At 54.7% G+C, this 22,424-nt stretch overlaps 1 protein-coding gene across 1 annotated transcript in view; it reads left to right on the top strand.

The window, feature by feature from the left end:
* SARDH (sarcosine dehydrogenase) overlaps positions 1-22,424 on the top strand; it is a 76,070-nt gene that overhangs the window by 10,859 nt on the left and 42,787 nt on the right. The window contains 6 exon segments of the mRNA XM_050759819.1: positions 8,158-8,262; positions 9,796-9,925; positions 14,029-14,115; positions 14,447-14,537; positions 18,671-18,812; positions 21,965-22,048. Coding sequence (XP_050615776.1) covers positions 8,158-8,262; positions 9,796-9,925; positions 14,029-14,115; positions 14,447-14,537; positions 18,671-18,812; positions 21,965-22,048 — 639 coding nt within the window.

Raw genomic sequence — 22,424 nt, 5'->3', positions numbered from 1 at the left:
TTGTTGCCAGCTGGAGCTTCGGAGAAAGATCTCAGAGGGCAGGAGCAATAAGGCAGGGCTCGGATGGAAGAAAGAGGTGGATGGAAGGCATGGGCTGAGGTCAGGAGGCAGGGAGTCAGTGGCACCAGGGCCAGACTGGAGACAGTCAGAGCAGGAGGCTGCTGTCTGGAGAGAAAGGCCAGGGCTCCACTGGACGCTGGTGCTGAACTGGGAACTCCGCTGGGTGCTCAGAGGTAGCAGGGTCTGTGCAAGGGGCAGGAAAGTCCAGACACGGATCCTGCTGGGACAAGCATCAGGGGCTTCCCCGGCCACCAGGTGTCCCCACTGTCCTGCCCTATGGAGCTCTGGGGCCGGCTTTGTTTTCAAAGTAGTAGTGCTGGTAGAGGTTAGGATATGATTATTATTATTATCATTGGTTGAGACAGGATCTCACTCTGTTTCCCAGGCTGGAGTACAGTGGCACGAGCATAGCTCACTGCAGCCTCAACCTCCTGGGCTCAAGCGATCCTCCCACCTCCGCCTCCCGAGTAGCTGGGACTACAGGCACGTGCCACCACTCCTGGCTACTTTTTGTATTTTTTATAGAGATGAGATTTTGCTATGTTGCCCAGGCTGGTCTCAAACTGCTCAAGTGGTCCTCCTGCCTCAGCCTCCTAAAGTCCTGGGATTACAGGTGTGAGCCACTTCGCCTGGCTATTATTATTTTTAAACAGTGCTCAGTTACTGGGAACTTCTATGTGCTGCCTGACAACGATCCCTTGATGCAGATACTTTCATTCCAATGAACAGGACTCCTGGGATCCCGGCGGAGAGGGAGGGAGCATCTGCCAGGATGTCCCTTCTGGTCTCTGCACATCCCCTTTTCTGCTCTCAGAGGCGGGTCAGGGGTCACGTGTCCTGTGCTCATCTCCAGTTCAGGGGCAGGTGACAGAGGCATTGAGAGAAAGCTGTTCCTCGCGTGCAGAGGAGCCGCAGTGGAGGTGGACGTTATGCCTGCTTGCTTTCTAAATCGTCTTGTTTTGTTTGGTTTGTTTATTGGTTAAATCAGCAGTTCCTGTCTGCCATATTATGATTTTGTAAACATTGGTTTTCTGTTTGTTTGTTTTGTTTTGTTTTGAGACAAAGTTTCACTTTGTTGCCCAGGCTGGAGTACAGTGGCGCAGTCTCAGCTCACTGCAACCTCTGCCTCCTGGGTTCAAGCAATTCTCGTGCCTCAGCCTCCCATGTAGCTGAGATTGCAGGCGTTCATCACCACACCCAGCGGAATTTTTTTTTTTTTTTTTTGTATTTTAGTAGAGACGGGGTTTCACCATGTTGCCAAGGCTGGTCTCGAACTCTTGAGCTCAGGCAATCCGCCCATCTTGGCCTTCCAAAGTGCTAGGATTACAGGCATGGGCCACCGTGCCTAGCTGATTACGTAAACATTGTTAATGCCTGATCAAGTAGTGTCCAACTTTTTGTGTTTCTTGGAGTCATTAATAGTTTTTGTCCCAGCTGCTTTGTCCCAGTTTCCTCTGTAACTGTTGTGTATGTGTGTGTGTGTGTGTGTATGTAAAACATTATCCTCATGCCCCAAAACCTATACCTGTTATCAGTCACTCCCCATTTCCCACACTATCCCCAGGCTTAGGCAATCCCAAATCTGATTTCTGCCTCGATGGAGTTTCCTATTCTGGACATTTAGTAGAAATGGAATCACACAATGTCTGGTTTCTTTTGCGTCATATGTTTTCATGGTTTGTCCATGTAGTACATGTATCAGTATTTCATACTTTTTTGCAGCTGAATAATACTCCATTGTATGGATAGAATGTACTTTATTTATTCATTCACCCACTGGTGGACATTTGGTGTTTCTCATTTCTGGTTATTTTGAATAGTGCTGCTGTGAACATCCATATGCATGTTTTTGTGGGGACCTATGTTGTTATTTCTCTTGAGTTTATACAAGTTGAGCACCCCAAATCTGAAACTCCAAAATGCTCCAAAATCCAACACTTTTTGAACTCTTAACATGATGCTCAAAGGAAATGCTCACTGGAGTATTTTGGATTTTGATTTTTGGTTTGGGGATGCTCAACAGGTAATGCAAATATCCAATAATGCAAATATCCAAAATCCCCAAAAATAAAAAATGTGGAATACTGCTGTTCCCAAGCATTTCAGATAAGGAACACCCAATATATACATTGGAGTGGAATTACTGAATCATATGGTAACTCTATTTAACATTTCAATGAACTATCAGACTACTTTCCAAAGAAGCTGCACCATTTTACATTCCCACCAGTGAGGTATATGGAGGGGTTCCAGTTCCCCTTCATCCTCACCAACTGTTGTTATTTTTTGTCTTTTTTAATGCCGGTTATCCTAGAAGGTGTGAGGTGGTGTCTCACTGTGGGTTTGATTTGCATTTCCCTAATGACTAATGATGTGCAGCCTCTTTTCGTGTGCTTATTGATTTATTTGTATATCTTCTTTGGAGAAAGGTTTACTCAGACACTACGCCCATTTAAGAATAGGTTTGCTTGGCTGGGTGCAGTGGCTCACGCCTGTAATCCCAGCACTTTGGGAGGCTGAGGTAGGAGGATCATGAGGTCAGGAGATCAAGACCATCCTGGCTAACACAGTGAAACCCCATCTCTATGAAAAATACAAAAAATTAGCCAGGCGTGGTGGCAGCACCTGTAGTCCCAGATTCTCGGGAGGCTGAGGCAGGAGAATGGTGTGAATCTGGGAGGCGGAGCTTGCAGTTAGCCAAGGTAGCGCCACTGCACTCCAGCCTGGGCGACAGAGTGAGACTCTGACTCAAAAAAAATCTTTTTATTGAGTTGTAGGATTTCCTTAAATATTCTAGATACAGGTCCTTTATTATGTATGTGATTTATGAACATTTTCTTCTATTCAGTGGTTGAAACTTCTATTCAGTGGTTGTCTTTTCACTTTCTTTTTTTCTCTCAGAATCCAGAAGTCATACATAACCTTTTCACTTTTATTTATGGTATGGTTTGTAGCACAAGTTTTAAATTTTAATAATGTCCAATTCATCTCTTTTTTTCCCCTTTTGTCATTTGTGCTCTTGGTGTCATATTTAAGAAGACATTTCCCAACCCAAGACTATAAAGATTTACTTCTAATATTTTCTTCTAAGGCTTTTATAGTTTTAGCTTTTATACTTATGTCTGTAATCCATCTTGAGTTAAATTTTGTGCATGGTGTGAGGTAGGGGTCCAACTGCATTCTTTTGCATGTGGCTATCCAGTTGGCCCAGCACCATTTTTTGAGAAGTCTGCTTTCCCCCAAGGAATTGTCTTTTTTTTTTTTTTTTTTTTTTTTTTTTTTTGAGACGGAGTCTCGCTCTGTCGCCCAGGCTGGAGTGCAGTGGCCGGATCTCAGCTCACTGCAAGCTCCGCCTCCCAGGTTCACGCCATTCTCTGGCCTCAGCCTCCCGAGTAGCTGGGACTACAGGCGCCCGCCACCTCGCCCGGCTAGTTTTTTGTATTTCTTAATAGAGACGAGGTTTCACCATGTTAGCTAGGATGGTCTCAATCTCCTGACCTCGTGATCCGCCCGTCTTGGCCTCCCATAGTGCTGGGATTACAGGCTTGAGCCACTGCGCCCGGCCTAGGAATTGTCTTAGCACCCTTATTGAAAATCATTAACTCTGAAGAAGAAGGTTTATTTCTTGACTCTCAATTCTAATTCATTGATCTGTAGGTCTATCCTTATTTAGTACCTCACTGTCTTGATTATGTAACTTTGCAGTAAGTTTGGAATCAAGAAGTGTGAATCCTCCAACTTTGTTTTTCCTTTCCAAAATTGTTTTGAGCATTCTTGGTCCTTTGCATCTCTGTATGAACTTTAGGGTTAGCTATTTAATTTCTTCAAAGAAACTAGCTGAGATTCTGACAGGCATTGTGTTGGAGCCATAGATCAATTTGGGGTGTGTTGTCACCTTAACAAAAATAAGTCTTTCATTTCATGAACATGAAATGTCTTTCTGTTTATTTAGATCTTCTTTAATTTCTTTTGAAAGTATTTTCTAGTTTTTAGAAAGACTTTTGTCAAATTTGTTCCTAAGCGTATTTATTATTTTTGATGATATTGTAAGTGAAATTATTTCTTATATTCCTTTTCAGATTATTCAATGCTAGTGTATAGAAATACATTAGTTTTTTGACTGAGCCCAGTGGCTCACACCTATAATCCCAGCACTTTGGGAAGCTGAGGTGGGCAGATGCTTGAGGTCAGGGTTCGAGACCAGCCTGGCCAACATGGTGAAACCCTGTCTCTATTAAAAATACTAAAATTAGTCAGGCGTGGTGGCACGTGCCTGTAATCCCAGCTACTCGGTAGGCTGAGGTGGGAGAATCACCTGAACCCAGGAGGTGGAGGTTGCAGTGAGTTGAGATGGCACCACTGCACTCCAGCCCAGGTGATAGAGTGAGACTCTGTCAGAAAGAAAGAGAGAAAGAGAGAGACAGAGAGAGAGAGGGAGAGAGAGAGAGAGAGAGAGAGAGAGAGAGGAGAGCTAGTAGTTTTTTAGTGGGTTCCTTAGGATTTTATATATACAAGACCTTGTTATCTGCAAATAGGAATATTTTTACTTCTTCTTTTTCAATCTGGGTGTCTTTTATTACTTTTGCTGCCTAATTGCTGCCCTGGCTAAAACCTCCAATGTAATGTTGGGTAGAAGGAGTAAGAATGGATATCCTTCTCTTATTCCTGATCTTGGGGGGAAATCAGTCATTCTTTTTCCTTCAAGTATGACATTCGCTGTGGGTTTTTGTGGATACTCTTCAGCACTTTGAGGAAGTTCCCTTCTTCCAAGTTTGTTAAGTGTTTGTTGAGGTTTTTTTTTTTTTTTTTTTTAATCATTAAAGATGTTGGATTCTGCCAAATGCTTCTTATGCATCTACTGGAATGATTATGTGGTTTTTGTCCTGTACTCTGTTGATATAGTGTATTTTATTGTTTGGTTTTCATACATTAAACCAACCTTGCATTCCTAGGATAAATTCCAGTTGGCCATGGTGTTTTGTTTTGTTTTGTCGTGTGTTTTTGAGACAGAGTGAGACTCTATTGCCCAGGCTGGAGTGCAGTGGTATGATATTGGCTTACTGCAACCTTTGCTTCCTGGATTCAAGCAAATTCTCCTGCCTCACCCTCCTGTGTAGCTGGGATTACAGGCATGTGCCACTACACCCAGCTGGTTGTTGTAGTTTTAGTAGAGATGGGGTTTCACCATGTTGCCAAGGCTGGTCTTGAACTCCTGACCTCAAGTGACCCTCCCGCCTCAGCCTCCCAAAGTGCTGGAATTACAGGCATGAGCCACCATGTTCAGTCTGGCCATGGTGTATCATCCCTTTTGTATGTTGCTGGATTCAGTTTGCTATTGTTTTGTTGAGGGTATTTGCATGTGTGTCCATAACTGTCACTATTTTTCCCCAATTGTGTCAAGGGATCTGTCAAACACCTATTGATATTATTTTCTGACTATGCATACACATCAGATAAACCACCTAATGCCTCTAAGTCCCATTTCCCTCCCCTGGAGGACTTCCTGCTGCCTTCAGGTCTTCCGCTCCCTTTCAGACTGGCCACTGTGTGGTCTATGCTGTCACTCCAGGGCCTTCTTTACTTCTCCCTGCCTGGAGCCATAGCTTTTATTCTTTCTGGGTTTATTTTCCTCCTTTTGTCACAGTGTGTTCTCTAGCCATTTACTGCAAAGGAGTATGTGAGAAGTACATGTTTTGTGTTCATAAATGTCTGAAAAAGCCTTTATTCTTTTCTTACACTTGATTGATGGCTTGACAGGATCTAGAATTCTGTGTTGAAAAACATCCATCAGACGTTTGAAGAATCTGCTCCATGTCTTCCAGCCTCCAGCAATGCGGTCCCCTGTTGATGGCCCTCCTGGCCACCCAGTGTTGTGTCCTGGCCACCCAGTTTCCCATGGCGTGGCCTTGATGCAGGCCTCTGTCCAGACCCAGGGCTTGGTGGGCACTCTTGGGCCCTTCCATATGAATGCGTGATTTTCAATCTGAGGACTCTTCTTGGATTGTTGCTTTGACATTTTCCTTGACTCCATTTTTCTCTGTCTTTTCTTTCTGGAACCCCTGTAAAATGGAGATTGGACTTTCAAGATGGACCTTCTGATTTTCTTATTTTTTTCCACTCCTGATTTCTGTTTTGTAGTCTTTTTCTTTTAGCCTAATCGCTGGATGATGGTCCCAGCCTTATCTGGCTCTTCTGTTGAATTGTAAATTTTGACTATCATATCTCATTTAAAGACCTCTTTCTTCATCTTAGATTCCTTTTTCATAGCACTGTCTTTCACTCTGATATGGTTTGGCTGTCTCCCTACCCAAATCTCACCTTGAATCATAATAATCCCCATGTGTCAACGGTGGGACCAGGTGGAGAAAATTGAATCATAGGGTGGTTTCCCCCATACTGTTCTCGTGGTAGTGAATAAGTCTCAGGAGATCTGATGGTTTCATAAAGAGAGTTCCCCTGCACATGCTGTCTCTCTTTCCTGCTGCCATGTAAGACGTGACTTTGCTCCTCATTTGCCTTCCACCGTGATTGTGAGGCCTCCCCGGTCATGTGGAACTGTGAGTCCATTAAACCTCTTTCCTGTATAAATTACCCAGTCTTGGGTATGTCTTTATTAGCAGTGTGAGAACACACTAATACACCATCTTCTTGTATTCCTGATGTTCTTGTTGTGGTTTGTGGTTATTTATTTATGAGACAGAGTTTCACTCTTGTTGCCCAGGCTGGAGTGCAATGGCGCAATCTTGGCTCACTGCAACCCTCGCCTCCCAGGTTCAAGAGATTCTTATGTCTTAGCTTCCTGAGTAGGTGGGATTACAGCCATGTGCCACCAAACCTGGCTAATTTTTTGTATTTTTAGTAGAGACGGGGTTTCACCATGTTGGCCAGTCTGGTTTTGAACTCCTGACCTCAGGTGATCCGCCTGTCTTGGCCTCCCAAAGTGCTGGGATTACAGGCGTGAGCCATTGCGCCCGGCCTGTGGTTTTATTTAATTTAATGTAATTTAATTAATTAATTAATTTATTTATTTATTTTGAGATAGAGTCTCGCTCTGTCTCCCAGACTAGAGTGCAGTGGCGTGATCTCAGCTCACTGCAAGCTCCACCTCCCGGGTTCACATCATTCTCCTGCCTCAGCTTCCCGAATAGCTGGGGCTACAGGTGCCCGCCACCTCGCCCGGCTAATTTTTTGTACTTTTCATAGAGACGAGGTTTCACCGTGTTAGCCAGGATGGTCTCGATCTCCTGACCTCGTGATCTGCCTGCCTCAGTCTCCCAAAGTGCTGGGATTACAAGTGTGAACCACCGTGTCTGACCCTGTGGTTTTATTTTTATGAGAGAGTGAGCAGCAGTCTGATTGGAGGCTTGGAGGGGAGGACTGGAGAGCCTCTCAGGAAAGTTGGGCGGCAAGCCCTTCTCTTTTAGGGGGACCCTGGTGTCAGCATCTCAAGTCTTCACTGGGCCTCTCAGTGTCTCACAGAAGAGTCTCTAATCTGCTATGGGGGGTGGGGGGATGGCAGTCCACTCTCCCCACGTCTGGAGCCTCTCAGGACCCACATCTCCAGGGGAAGATCCTTCCGTACATGAGCAAGCACATTACCCCCTGCAGAAGAACCTGGGGTAGCTCTGAAGATTCAAGAGGAGGCAGGAGGGGCACACTGGCTTGTCTTGCTCAGTCTCCCTCTCCTCCAGCCCCAGCTAAGGCTCACCGCTCCTCCATCTACTCTGCATCCTCCAGGGTTGGTTGGAATCTCCCATCCATCCTCTGCTGTTGCCTCTGCCTATTCTCTCATCTTTGTGGGTTATACGTTTTGCTTCCCTCCCTCCCTCGCTCTCTTCCTCCATCCATTCCTTCTTCCTTCTTCCCCTTTTGCTGTTATTTTGTGGGATTTGGAGAAGGACAGGCTTGAATGGCAGTGACCTGTTCACTGTGTGTAACTCAAGACCCCGTGTCCACCCTGTCCTCAGGGTCCTACAACGAGGAGGACCATCTTGGGCTGGTGACCCTGGGTGGAGGTGCTGGCCCACCATGGGGCATGGGGAACCAAGTCCCCACCCAGTTCTGGCTGATGCCAAAGCCTCTCTCTCTGCCTTCCAGAACATGCCCAACGTCCGTGATCACGATGCCTCCGTCTACCTCCGCCTCCAAGGGGATGCCTTGTCTGTGGGTGGCTATGAGGCCAACCCCATCTTTTGGGAGGAGGTAAGATGCCAGGGCCCTGGGTTAATGGGAGGGAGTCAGGGCTGCATCTCCGCATTGAGAGGGCTTCTTTCAGGAAGACCAGCCTCCTGAAGCTCCTCAGAGGAACACCCGAGAAGTGGCAGGTCCCCGGCCCCACCAAGCTCAAAGCCATCTTGCTCTTACCCTGAGGGTCCTGGCAGGCAGTCAAATCCAGAACTGGGGCAGCTGGAGGGCTTTGCCTCAAAACACCAACAGTGAAGGGCTGCACAGTGTGCAGTGATGACCTCAGAAGGGCATGAGAGCACACAAGTCCCATGTCCTTCAGCAAATGACACTGCCCTCCCAGCCAGCTGCTGCAACAACATCTCCCCTGGCCTGGGCTGTTCCCTGGGCAGCTTCTGGGGTTAGGGCAGCCCTGCAGCCCCGTTCTATGTGTGTATGCATTTAGTCCACACATGGAATTACTGAGTGGCTACTTTGGGCTAAAATCTGCTTTAATTTCTGGAGAAAGAGGGAAACGAAGATGGAAGTCCCTGACTTTGGATGCCTGTATTTTGGTGGGGAGACATACAATAAACAAACAAACGGCTGGGCAAGATGACTCACACCTGTAATCCCAGCACTACGGGAGGCTGAGGCAGGTGGATCACCTGAGGTCAGGAGTCTGAGGCCAGCCTGGCCAATATGGTGGAATCCCGTCTCTACTAAAAATACAAAAATTAGCCAGGAGTAGTGGCGGGCACCTGTAATCCCAGCTACTTGGGAGGCCTGAGTTCAAGAGTCACTTGAACCCAGGTGATGGAGGTTGCAGTGAGCCGAGATCGCACCACTACACTGCAGCCTGGGCGACAGAGCGAGACTCTGTTACAAACAAACAAACAAATAAGGAATGAAATTCTGGAAGGCGATCATGCACTGAATAAAATTAGCAGGTTAAGGATCAGCCAAGAGAGACTAGAGCAGAAGGATATCCTCTAGATGGGTGGTCAGGGCAGGGTTTTTTAGGGAGGGGACATCCAAGCAGAGCCCTGTACCGAGACCACAAACCAGCGTACCAGGTCTGGGCAAAGAACTGCGCCACTGAGGGGTGAAGGCCTCGAGCTCAAACAAGCTTGCTCTTCCCAAAGAGCCGCGGGAAGTCAGGGTGGCGGGCCCAGTGGTAGAGGTAGGCAGGCTGGTACCCGCAGGACTTTGGGGCCATCATGAGCCGCAGGGGGCCAGAAGAGGCTTGTGAGTAGGGAAGGGGCATGGTGGGATCTACGGGAGTGGACTGAGGGAGGGTGGGGAATAGGGTGACCAGCCAGAGGCCACAGCAACCATCAAGGGCTGAGTGGGTGGAGGCCTGGGCCGGGGTGGGGAGGGGGAGCAGACAGGCCTTGCTGATGGGTTGGTGGGTAGGGGAGACAAACTGCCGGGACGTGTGGGTGACCACCAGCCCTCTAACGCATCTGATTCAGCAGAGGCTGGCCTGGCAGCCATCACAAGGCAGGTTTTGCATGGGGACGCATGGCCTTCTTGGGGATAAAGGAGACTCCCCCTGCGCTGCCTTGGCAGGTGTCAGACAAGTTTGCCTTCGGCCTCTTTGACCTGGACTGGGAGGTGTTCACCCAGCACATTGAAGGTGCCATCAACCGGGTCCCTGTGCTGGAGAAGACAGGAATCAAGTCCACGGTCTGTGGCCCTGGTGAGTGAGAGCCTCGGAGCTGGGGTGGGCGTCCGTGGGTCTTTTCGTCTGACGACTATTGGTAGTGATGCCCCTTGAGGCCAGCCTGTGTCCCACAGGGGACCCAGGGCTGTCCCCGGGCCCTCTGGCTGCATGACTCCAGCAGCCCTGGGTGCTAAGTGTGGCCTTTATTCCTCAATACGGGCGAGAGGCCTGGGCTTCGCGAGGGCCACCATCTGCCCCAAGCACGAGGCCAGGGCCTCCTCCTGCCTCAAGTGTGACTCGTCCTGGCTTCCCCACCTGGGCTTCTTCATCCCTAGACTCGACTTTTCCCTGGAATTCTGTGTTTTCATCTGTAAAATGGGAATAGCGGGCCGCATCCCAGCACCCTGTGAGGCCGAGTGAGGAATGGAAGGGCTGAGACCTTCCCTGATGCAAGGCTTATACAGCTGTGAGTCCCAGTTCTGCCTCCAGCCCCAGCCCCCACCGCTCCCAGAGAGCACTGCCCTGGCCAGGACCCCATGCTGCTGGCCTCCCCACTGTTCTTGGCGGCTTGCACCCGGAGGCCAGCTCAGCGGGGGAAGGCTCTTGTGCCAAGATTCCCCTAACTCTGGCCCTCCTCGCTGGCCCCAGGAGAACTGAGCTGGAGGAGGCGGGAGCAAAAAGGTGGGCTCAGCTCCCAGATGCCCCACGTGGGTCATCCGAAGCGCAGCGCAGCCCTGCCCCACCCTGCTGGCCTGGGGAGCCCGGAAGGCTCTGCCCCAGGGGGCGGGTGTGGGGCTGAGGCTGCTGGCCTGGGCCCTGGCAAAGGTGCCCTCTCTGGGAGGCAGCAGGGGCTGGAGCTGGCCTTGGCACCCTGGTATTTATAGCCACAGGACTTTGAGCCAGATGTCCCCAAGCTGAGTGTGGGGCAGCCCGGGAGCTACCAGTGACCCCAGAGCACCGGCGTTCCTTCATGAGGGCATTCATTCTACAGTAAGTGGCACCTCGTTTGTGCCCGAGGCAGGCCCACTCAGGCCAGCGCCCTCCTTCTGGCAGGGGAGACCCAATGCAAGTCACTGACCACAGCCCGTGGGTGGGTGCTCTCACAGGAGGCATGGAGTGGCTGGGCGGCCACAGCCTGAGGACACAGACAGGCGGCCAGGAGCAGGGGCAGCCCAGCCCGGCCCCGGAGGGCGAGATGGCGCTGGGCCTGCCGTGGATACTTGATCTGGGCAGGGGAGCACCAGGTGGGCACAGAGATTCGCCCACATCGGGGTTCCAGCAGAATCACACGAGTGTTCCCCACTGCTTCCTGGTAGGGGGAGCTCTGGCCCCACTTCAGGGCCGGGAGAGAGGTTCAGAGAAACACAGTGTTGCCCCCAGGGAAGCTTAGTGTCAGAAGCCTGGTGAGTCCCTCTGTGCCTTGAGTGAAGGGCACTGGAGTGGGTGCCCTCCGGAGTAGGTGCATCTGTGAGATGGTGACGGAGCACCGACTTGGCAGGGTGGCCTAGAGACGAGAAGCCACAGGGCGGTACAGGGCGTGGGTCAGGGCCAGCAGCTGTAGAGAGCATTTGAGTAGAGTGGGGCGGCACGAAGCGGGGGGCCCAGGGACTTCCACGGGCCATTCAGGGAGCAGACGACGACCTTAAAGACAGGGAAGAGTCCCAACACAGAAGGGCTGTGGCCCCCCGGAGCGTCCAGCCCCCTCTGTCCTGGCACGCTCAGCATCGGCTCAGCCGCCGGCAGGGGCTACTTTCGTGGATTAGGCTCCACGCGAAGTGCAGCCCCAGGGAGAAGCAGATGGAGCCCCCAGGGGCCGGGGCAGCGTGCAGGGTGGGAGCACACGACCGTGACTCACTGCCCCCACCCCTGCAACCCCCCCAGCTTGCGTGGGTCTGGCAGCGAGAAACACAGGCCCGGAAGAAGCCCAGGAGCACAGATAACCCCAGGCGTCTCTCTGTCTATCTCTCTCTTTCTCTTCCTCTGTCTCGTTTTAATTAGCCTGGGGAGCCGGTACTCCCCACGAGGCCCTATTCTGGGGAAGATGTGCAGGCGAGAACATCTTGGATCTGGTCTGTCGGCTGGATGGGAGACTGGTGGGGAATCAGCATTTCTCCTTGCCAGGCATGGCCAATGGCCTTTGGCCTCCAGAAAAGAGCAGGGAAGTCCCAGGCCCCCGTGACTTAGGGAGCGCCCCAGAGGGCAGGCAGAGCTCTCATTCCAGGATGGTGGAGCTCACCAAGGTCAGGGTGGGAGCCGCAGGCCTGGCCCCTGGCCATGCTGCCTGGAGGTCCCATGCGTCCTCGGGTTGCTCAACCCGCCTGAGTCATTTGTGAAACATCCAAGAGACCCTTGTTCCCTGCAGCTGCCCCTTTGCTAGCTCTTGTTAGCGCTCCCCGCAGATGCCCTGTGAGGTTGTTCAGAGCTTCTTTCCTGCCCGCCCTGGGCCTGGAAATAGTTCCAGCCCTCCCAAAGTGCTCCCTGGGCCATCCCCAAACCCAGCCCAGGTTACCTCCCCCACCCCCATTTTTAAAAGGTCTTGCTGTGTTACCCAGGCTGGATTGTGGCTCCCTGCAGCCTTGACATCCTGGGCTCAAGCCATCCATCCTCCCTTCTCTACCTCCCGAGTAGCTGGAATTACAGGCTCACTCCACCACATCTGGATGATTTTTTGATTTTTTTGTAGAGATCCTGTCTCACTATGTTGCTCAGGCTGGTCCTGAACTGGGCTCCAGACATCCACCTGCCTTGGCCTCCCAAAGTACTGGGATTACGGGCATGAGCCACTGCACCCAGCCTCAGCTCACTCTTTCTGCCTCATCATCATTTTCTCTGGAATCTTCCTTGTCTCTCACCCAGATGGCTGCTCCGGCCTCTGCCCTCTGCCCTGATAACCCAGGCCCTCCACCTAGGGCCCTGCCCCTCTCGCCTGCCTCCTCCACCCTCCCCTGCAGTGGCCCTGCCACCTTCTGCCCCTTCAAGGAGCTCTGCCTCTCCTGGCCAGGCTCTCAGCCCAGGCTCCCCGTGGCTCTCTGCCCCCTCAGCTCCTAGCGTGGGGGCCCTGATCGCCCTCCAGGGAGCGGGACGGCGCTTGCTTCTGGTCTGCATGCAGAGGATGGCCCCCCAGACTTGGTGCCCTGGGGTCCCTCAGGCCAGGGCCGGCTGCTTCCTCATCTAGAATCTAACACGGGGTGGTGCTAGGGCGCCAACAGCAGCAGCCGGCACGTCCGTGACGCGTGGCCCTCAGCTCCTCGTATTTTCTTTACCAGAACGTCTGTTTTTTGCTTATGTAAGTATTCGCTCCCTCCCTCCGTCAGCTCCTCGAGGGCTGGGACATGTGCTGCTCAGCACTGCCTCCCAGGGCCAGGCCCAGGACATGAATGTCTGTAGGCTGGCAAGCACACAGCCCTCTGAAGGAGCTTCTGCTATCCCAGTTTTATAGACGAGGACACTAAGCCTTGCTCAGAGAGACAAAGTGACTCGTCCAACGCCACACAGCTAGGAAGGAGTGAAGCAGGGTTTGAATCCAGGACTGTGGCCACAGAGAGCCAGGGTTCCTGTCCCACCGTGTCCTGGCCTCTGTCTGAGGCTCAGCGGTGACCGCCGGAGCAGGACATTGGTCTCCTCCCCCGCAGAACTTCGGATCCTTTGTTGGCTCAACAGACATTTATCAAGCACCTGCACTTGCTGGGCTCTGACCCTGTGCTAGGCCGGGGCATGTGCAGTGAGAAAACTGGTCCCTGCCCTCTCAAGGTCCAGTGGGCAGGAGTGACCAGTCTCTGGCAGGGACACAGCAGGACGATGGTGCAGTGGGGGAGCCGCGGCGTGGTCTCCAGGGTCAGAGAAGGGCTCCTTGTCGGCAGGACAAAGGTCACAAGACAGACCGGGACCCCACCAGGCAGAACCCAGCCAGGTGGCCGTCAGCTGCTTCCGGCAGCACACATGGAGGGGCTCGGAGAACAAGGGCAGGAGCCAGCGGGGAGGCCCCCATGAGGAAGTGCCACTGAACAGGGCCTAGAGGAGGGAGAGGGTTTGGGTGGAGGGGCACCTTCAGACCCCTGCCTGATCACTCCTCTCTGGGAAGACCCCACCCCAAGAGTGCGTGCACTGCAAGGGACTCTGGGCCTCTCTCTCCTTTTCAGAATCCTTCACGCCCGACCACAAGCCCCTGATGGGGGAGGCACCTGAGCTGCGAGGGTTCTTCCTGGGCTGCGGCTTCAACAGCGCCGGTGAGTCCGGGCAGCAGTCCTCCTGGCCCCCAAGAGGGTGGTCCTGCCATTCCCAGAGCTCTGGGGGAGGTGGGCACAGGAGCCCTGTGGCCGCTGACAGTGGTGGGGACAAGAGTGGCTGGGGAGTCCAGCCGCTCCTGCTCCCCAGAGAGTGCACCTTTGCCAGGGTCCAGTCCGGCAGCAGTCCAGTCGAGAGGCGTGCAGCACCCAAGGTTTGGGGAGAGCGGGGCTTGGAGTGTCTGTGCTGTCCGTGGAGATGGGGGCATGGGATTGGACATGGGTGGGGGACCCTGGGGGGCAGACCGCAGCCCTGCACTTCTCTTCCTGCCAGGAATGATGCTGGGTGGTGGCTGTGGACAGGAGCTGGCCCACTGGATCATCCATGGGCGCCCGGAGAAGGACATGCATGGCTATGACATCAGGTAAGTGTCCACTGGGACCTAAGGGCAGGGCCCGCCACTCAGGAGAGGTGGGGTGGGGTAAACAGTGAGGGCTACTTAGAAAGGGGCCTTCCCTGAAATCCAGGTGGCTTCCTGGAAGAGGCAGCAGTGAGGGAGGAAGGCCACCAGCAGAAGGTGGGCAGTGCTGAGGGGGTGGCCGGGGGGCAGGTCCACGCCCCTTTACAGCTTCCAAGATCTCTTGTCCCAGGGTCCTGCCTGAGCCCCTGGACAGCTCTGGAGTCATCAATGGGATGGCATCATCCCCTCACAGATGGGGAGACCGAGGCCTGGGGGCAGGAGGGAGCAGGGCTGAGCTGGGAAAATTGTGCCGACTGTGTGTACCGCGGCTTGCACCCAGGCAGCCCTGGCTGTCCCGTTCAATCGTACACTGACAAAGCGGCCAGGAATGAGACCCAGTGCAAGCCACTTCCTCGTCTATAACGCAGGGTGGTGGGGAGGGGCTGCAGAGGTTTTGGGAGCAGGGAGGACATTTGTGCTGGTGAGGCGCCCGGCATGGGGTCCGCACATGGGAACGCTAAGTCATCCCCAGCTGAGGCATGGACCGGGGTGCTGACAGCCAGAGCCGGTGACGGCAGCCTATCCTGGTGGCCTTCTGCCAGTCACGGCCATGTCTTGCAGAGCACAGGACAGTGGTGCAGGCGCTCCCCAGCAAGGAGAGAGGTTCTTCCTGTGTCTCATCCCCGTGGCGGTGGCCTCTCTGACCCACACAGCAGGGCCTGTGGCCCGGGCCGCACCCCATGCATTGAGGGGTGGTGAAGCAGGGCCGCATGGAGGGAGGCCGGCCTCCAGGTCTCTCCAACCCGCTCTGCTCCCGGCTGCTGCCGGTGGACGGCCTCCCTGGGGAGGCAGTAGGTGGGGTGGGCTCTGGAGGAAGAAGGCCTGGCTCAGCTCAGTGTGCCCCTCACCTCTGCTGACCTAGTCCTTTCTGGCCTGATGAGGACATTACACCCACTGTCAGGGGGAGTGTCTGACCCCACGGAGACAGACAGTTACACTGAGGTCCCCCAGTTGCCACCCCTCCATGGCGCCTGACACAGTGAAGCCTCCTCTGGCTGACTCAGAGCCCATCTGGACCTGTGCCCCTGTACTCTCCCAAGAGAGGAATGTTCTGGAAATGATAAAGCTGTAAAGGACTTCAAGGAAGGGCCAGTTCAGGTCCCCCCTGCTACAAACAGCAAAATGGAAGTGACTTGCCTGAAGTCACCCGACTTTTGAACCAGAGCCAGGTAGGGACCCAGCTCCCTCCCCAGGCGGGACAGTCCTCGTGCCCTGGCCTCCCTTGGGGACTCCAGCTCTGGAACCCGACCAGCCAGGGTTCTACCCAGTGGCACTGTGTGGCCTCTCTGTGCCTCTGTGTCCTTGGCTGCAAAATGGATCTGCCCAGCTCCTGACCTGGGGCCTAGTCCTACACTCAGCAGGCAGGATGTTTGCTCATGGGCTGGCAGAGGCCCTGAGGCGGCCCCTGGCAAGTTGGGAACAGGCCTGGGCCTCCCTGTATCAGCTGTCTTCCTTCCATCCCTGGGACTTTGGCGGGAGTGTGCCATGGGCTGCTCTGGGGCTGGGAGCCAAGGGGACAGATGGGGAGCCCCTGAGAGCTGGAGTACAGCAGCGGGAGGAGCACCCACCCTGTTGGTCCCAGACCCCTGCCAAGCAGCCTGGCTGGTGGCACCCAGGACACATAGGCTAATGCTGTCCTCAGCTCAGCCGTCACTGATGTGGGGCTTCCAAACCCCTTCAGTGTGCCAGGGTGGACGGCTGCCACCAGCAGGACCAGCCGCCGGCCCCCAGGGGCTGTAGCACTCATGTGATGCTCTGCTACCTCGGGCCTGTGCCTGGGGACAGACATAAGACACAGACCCTGCAGGAGACAGACACAGCAAGGAGAGGAAGGAGGTGCCTGAGAGAGTCGCTGAAAGACCCAGAAAAGAAAGTGAACAGAGCACGCCGGCACCAGAACGGAGCTTTCCCCTGCCCAGAGACTCCTGATTGCTCCCCTCAGGCCAGAGCCAGAACACGCCTGGGTCGTCCTTCATCTTACACATGGGAGACACGCACAGCGAGGGGGTGTCCCGGGAGACCAGGCAGCCAGAGCCCTCCCTGGGTCCAGGGCCTGTCTGGGCTCCAGGCTACGCATGAGGGTCCCAGGGCTGGCTGGGCACCACGCAGCTTCCAGGCCGTGGCAGCTGCCCTGCGCGTGAGTTCCCTTTGAGATCAGATAAGAGGCAGTCACCCCAGCCCCACATCTGTCAGCTGCATGGCCCTTGGTCAGTCCCTCCTCTTCTCTGAGCCTCAGTTTTGCCATCTGGAAAATGGGAACAATGTACCACCCTCTTGGAGTGCACTTGAGGCTCATGCGTGTGGACGCTTGGCCCAGTACCCAACAGAGGCAGAGCCAGAATGTAGGCTGGGCTATGTTTTCAGGGAAATTCCTTGGGGACCGGGTGAGCCAGGGAACAGTAGCTCTTTATTTAAGTGAAGAGGGTGGCCCGGGCCCACCTGGTCCCTCTGCCCACTTACTCACAGGCAGAACTGGCAGCTGGGCCCCTGTACGTCACTCGCTGCTCCTGCCGCCTGATGTGCACCTCACTGCTGCCCCCAGGAATCCTCCCAGACCCTCACCGGCTCCATTACTCCCTCCTTCAGCTCCTGGTCAGCGTAGCCCAGCACAGGTGTGGGCTGGCTTTGCCGAGGCCTTGCCGTGTGACCGTGAACACCTGTGAGACCCTTCCGAGCCTCAGTTTCCCTCTCACGTGAAAGAGTTAACCTTGGGTCCCGTGCAGAAGGCAGTTCTGCGGACAGAGAGGGATTTCCTCCCACGGCAGCACTCAGCTCTGGGCCTGCGCTGGCGCTGGGGGTCATGAGCAACAGCAGCTGTTAATGATAATATCATTAATAATAATCCTCACGTCTGCACCTCTACTCTCCACCCATCCAGATCAGAAAATCCTGCTTGCCAGAATTACGTGCAGACTAAGAATCAGCTCTGACAGGTGCCACTGAGGACAGAAACGCCTCTGATGTGGCGCCTGAGGCAGGTCTTGAGTGATGAGTGAGGTTCCAGCAGGTGGAGCATGAGGGGGAGGCGGGGCCCTGGGAAAGCTGGGGCCTGAGAGGGAGGTTTGTGCACGGGAGGCGGCTGCAGGGCCGTGATGTAGCTGGGCCCAGGTCTCACTCCAGCCAGCAGCTCCACAGGAGCGGTGGCTGGTCTGAGGAGACCAGGGAACAAGCCGTGGGACACTGGCTGCTCTGCCCACTCAGGGGCAGCAGAGGCCTAGGCCACAGGTGCGGCCACAGAGCTCCATAGCTCCATGAGAAATAGCGTGGGGCCTGCCGGGCTGGCGCTGGACACCACCAGGGGCTGCAGTGGCTGCACACGGTCCCCAGCCTCGAAGGAACAAACCCAAAACTATGGCAGCCGCATCGTCTCTGGTCCCAGGGGCTGGATTCTGCAGCTGCTCCCCAGACACAGCTGGGATTCGCCCCAGAGACTCTGCACCTCTTGGGTCCCTGGTCCGACCCACAGACAAGGCCCAGCTTTGGAATCATAGACTTGATGGGACAGGCGGCCACCCTTGCCCCCACTCCCCTGCTGGCGGGTGGAAAGGGGGGGTCCCTTGCCGAGGAGGGGGACACTGATGTTCTGATGCATTACCAGGCTAAACTTTAAAGACCCTTTATATGGACCCTCCCCAGAGCATTCTGGGGATCTAAGCTCACCCCTCCCAGGGGCTGCTCCCTCCGCAGTCATGGGGTGGGGCGCCACGGCTCCCCAGCACTGGAACCTAGTCAGCAGACAGCAATGCGTGGAGAGCGAGGCCAGAGCCCCATGCCCCCGTGGGGGATGAGAGCCTCGGCTGGATCCTCTGTCCGCAGTGCCCACTCACTGAGGGCCACCGGGGTGGGGTGACTCGGGGGGGGAAAGCCAGGCTCACCCAGGTGCGGGGCGAATGGAGAGTCGGGGGCCCGCTCAATGCTGAGCCACAAAGGGGACTCTGGTGGAGGGGTCCAGGGTCCAGGCTTGCCCTGGGTCCTAGGCCAGCCCTTCCCTGACGGGCCGTCCCCAAAGCAGTGACCCGTGCCCCTGTCTGCGGCAGACGCTTCCATCACTCGCTCACGGACCACCCCCGCTGGATCCGAGAGCGAAGCCATGAGTCCTACGCCAAGAACTACTCTGTTGTCTTCCCCCACGATGAGCCGCTGGCCGGGCGCAACATGAGGAGAGACCCGCTGCACGAGGTGACGCTCTACAGCTCCTGCTGGGGGCCGGCAGCTAGGGTCTGGGACGTCCTCAGGGCAGCAGGGTGGCAGAAAATGCAAGGCATACCCCAACCGCAGGTCAGGCGTGGTGACAAGGTGTCTGTCATTCCCCAGGTAGTAACCCGGCACCCCCATGTGCTGGGCGCAGTGCTCAGGGCCGGGGATGTTAGGGAATAAAGTGGAAATGGCTCCCTCCCATCCAGGGGGCTTCCGTTCTAGTGGAGAAGCAGGAACACGCACCCAGGAACCGCCCCCCGCCAACTGCTGGCAGCAACGCCAACAGGGCAGGGGTCCTGGGGGGCGGAGTCTTGTGGGTGTATGCAGTCATATGTGGGGGGAGCAGCCAGAACACGGCATACGTGGGAGAGGGGCTCCTGCTTGTAGAGTCTGCTGCTACCCTGGTGAGCTCCAACTCACCCATTCAGTGAAACCCACTGTCAGGTGCCCCTTTCTCAGGTCTGCCCCTGTGCCCTCCCCTGGTCCCCAAAGACCCAGGAGCTCCTTCCCTGCGTTCCCAGGCCCTGTCTCCATTCCTTCCCCCTCCCCGGCCATCTTGTGCTGGATGCTTTGCTTGCTGGGGTACAGGGGCTATGTCCTGAGCACTGGGGTGATTGGGGGATGATTACTGAACAGATGGATAGGCAGGGAGGCAAGAGGGCAGGCTCAGGAAGCAGGTGGCGGTTTAAACTGGAGAAGGGACCTCCCTCACCTGAGACTCCAGTGTCTGGCCCCATGAGAGATCCCAGTATTAGCTGCACCTCCTGGGGAGAGCCCAGAGTGGTCAGAGGGCTGGCTCCCAGGCTGCCCTGGCCCTTTGGTCTGGCTCGGTGGACCAGCTACGATCTGAGGCCACACATGGCCCTGGGGTCTCCCTAACATGCCCCCTGGGCCTATGATCAGTAATCACCCCCTTGCCCGTCCTGACAGTTCAGAAGCCGCCCTGGGTGAATGCAGGTTTGCTCCCCTTGCAGTCAGCTCAGACGAATTCCTCAGAACTGAGCAGCTCTACCAAAGAAACTTGGCAAGGGCTGAAGCACGCCCCTGCCCCCCAGGGAAATCTTCGTTCACCCACGCCTCGACTTCCCTTCTTAGTTAGCAGCCTTCTTGCGACACTTGACAGCTGCTTACATTTGTTTCCTTCCTTCCTTCCTTCCTTCCTTCCTTCCTTCCTTTCCTTCTTTCTTTCATAAAGAGGGGAGCCTGCCCTCTCAATGGGCTCTTGAGATGAACACTTTCCATCCTTGGAAAGGTGGCCCATGGGATGTCCCCATTGTTCACTGAGGGGTGGGTGGATCTTGTGCCCTCAATTGCTGCCCCCTCGGAATCCCAGGTGGGCGGGGAGGACATGTCCATGTCACTGATGAATGCTGTGGCCTTGGGCGTGCCTCCTCCTCCTCAGGACCTCGGGGATGGAGGGGAGGGCAGGTGCCATTGGGACAGGCCCTCAGCTGCCCATCTGGAACCAGATGCGGCCCCCGAGGCCCTCTCAGCCCTGGGCTTGGGTCCTCATTCCAGTCAGAGGGGGTGGCCCCTGGGTAGGGGCCCTTCCAAACCCGAGAGTGCGTATTCTTTTTTTTCCCAAACCAAATTTATTTTTAAAGAAATCTCCCACTCTGTTTCTCTAGTGTGTTCATTGCATTCGTTGTTGTGATTAAGTAGGCAGATCTTGAAATGAGCCATTTTAACTGCTCTGAAGTGTATAATTCGGTGGTATTAAGTGCATTTGCAGTGCTGTGCAACCATTCCCGCTATCCAGTTCCAGAACATGCTCATCACCCCACAGGGAAACACCATCCCCCGTAAACAGCCCTTCCTCATCTCCCTCTCCCCAGCCCTGGCAACCACTAAGCTGCTTTCGGTCTCTATGGATTTGCCTGTTCAGGTCACTTTGTATGCAGGGACTCATCCAATACATGACCTTTTGTGTCCGGCTTCATTCCTTGAGCATGTTTTCAAGGTTCATCCATGTCATAAAACGTGTCCAAATGTTGTTGCTTTTTATGGCTGAATAATATTCCACGGTGTAGGCAGACCTGCTTTCTCGATTCGCTCATCAGCTGAGGGCCACGTGGGTTCTCTCCCCTGTTTGGTGGTTGATAGAGCTCAGTGAACATGCGTGAACAGAATTTGTTTGCAACCCTCCTCTCAGTTCTCTTGTGCGTACTTGGGAGTGGAACTGCTGGGTCGTATTGGTGCATCTTTCCGTGCGGGCAGCTACAGCAAAAGGCCACAGGTGGGGAGGCTTCAACAGACCTTTTTTTTTCACATTTCTGGAGACTCGGAGGTCCAAGATCAAGGTGTCGGCCGATGGCTTCCTGGAGAGGGCTCTCCTGGCTCGTAGTCGGCCACCTTCTCACTGTCCTCATGCCGCGGGGAGAGGGCCCTGGCGTCACTTCCTCCTCCTATAAGGGCTCCAGCTGTATGGGCTTAGGACCCACCCTGATGATTTCACTTAACCTAAAGATCCCATCTCCAAATACAGTCACGTCGGTGATTTCACTTAACCTAAAGATCCCATCTCCAAATACAGTCACGTCGGGGTTAGGGCTTTGACATACGAATTTATGTGGGGATGGGATTCCGTCCTTAGCAGATGGTAATTCTGCTAAGAGGAGGGTTCTCAGGGCAAGGGCAGATCAGGGCAGGTGGTAATTCTACAGATGAGGGTTATCGGGGCCAGGGCAGATGGGGCAGGTGCTATTCTATAGATGGGGGTTCTCAGGACGAGGGCAGATAGGGGAAAGTGATAATTCTACAGATGGAGGTTCTCAGGGTGAGGGCAGATGGGGCAGGTGGTAAGTCTATAGATGAGATTCCTGGGGCAAGGGCCGATCAGGGCAGATAATTCTATAGATGGGTTTTGGGGGCAAGGGCAGACTGGGGCAGGTGGTAATTCTGTAGATAGGGTTCTCAGGGCAAGGGCAGACGAGGCAGGTGGTCATTCTATGCATAGGGGTTCTCAGGGTGAAGCAGTGAGGGTAGCTGCAAACACTGGGCTGGGGACCTGGTTCTAAGAGTCAGGGCCTCCTTGCTCTCCGCACCTTGGGTGTAAAGTCGTGGATGTGGCACTCTGCCCTGTGCAGGGGTATCCGGCCCTTTGTGACAGGTGCCTGTTCCCCATTCCCGCTCAGGAACTCCTTGGACAAGGCTGCGTGTTCCAGGAGCGGCATGGCTGGGAGCGACCGGGATGGTTTCATCCCCAAGGCCCAGCTCCGGTGAGTAGCGCCTGCTGGGCTGTGCTGCCAGGAGGCCCTGCCCTGTCAACCCCCTTGCCCCTCTGCGTACCCCGTCCTTGCCCCTCCATGTACCCCGCCTCCCCAGGTGGCTCCACTGTCGTGATCAGTTATTCTGCACACGGGAAGCCGAGCCCCACCGACCTGCCCCCAAGGCTCGGTGCATTCTTTGTGCCATTCACGCAGACCCCACTCCTCGTCCGCCACCGCCAGGCCTTCCGTGGCCTAAGTGGTAAGGGCTGTGGGCAGAGCAGAAGGGGTGTCGCGCGGTGGGGAGACAGCAATAAGACTCAGGTTGCAGGAGGAATGGAGCGTCTTCTCCTAATTCTGTGCATCTATTTTTGGCCGCTCCGACGGT

This window comes from Macaca thibetana, chromosome 15, assembly GCF_024542745.1.
Source record: "Macaca thibetana thibetana isolate TM-01 chromosome 15, ASM2454274v1, whole genome shotgun sequence".
Taxonomy (NCBI): Eukaryota; Metazoa; Chordata; class Mammalia; order Primates; family Cercopithecidae; genus Macaca; species Macaca thibetana.
Note: the sequence above shows the minus strand (reverse complement) of the source record. Positions and strands in the feature narration are given on the sequence as shown.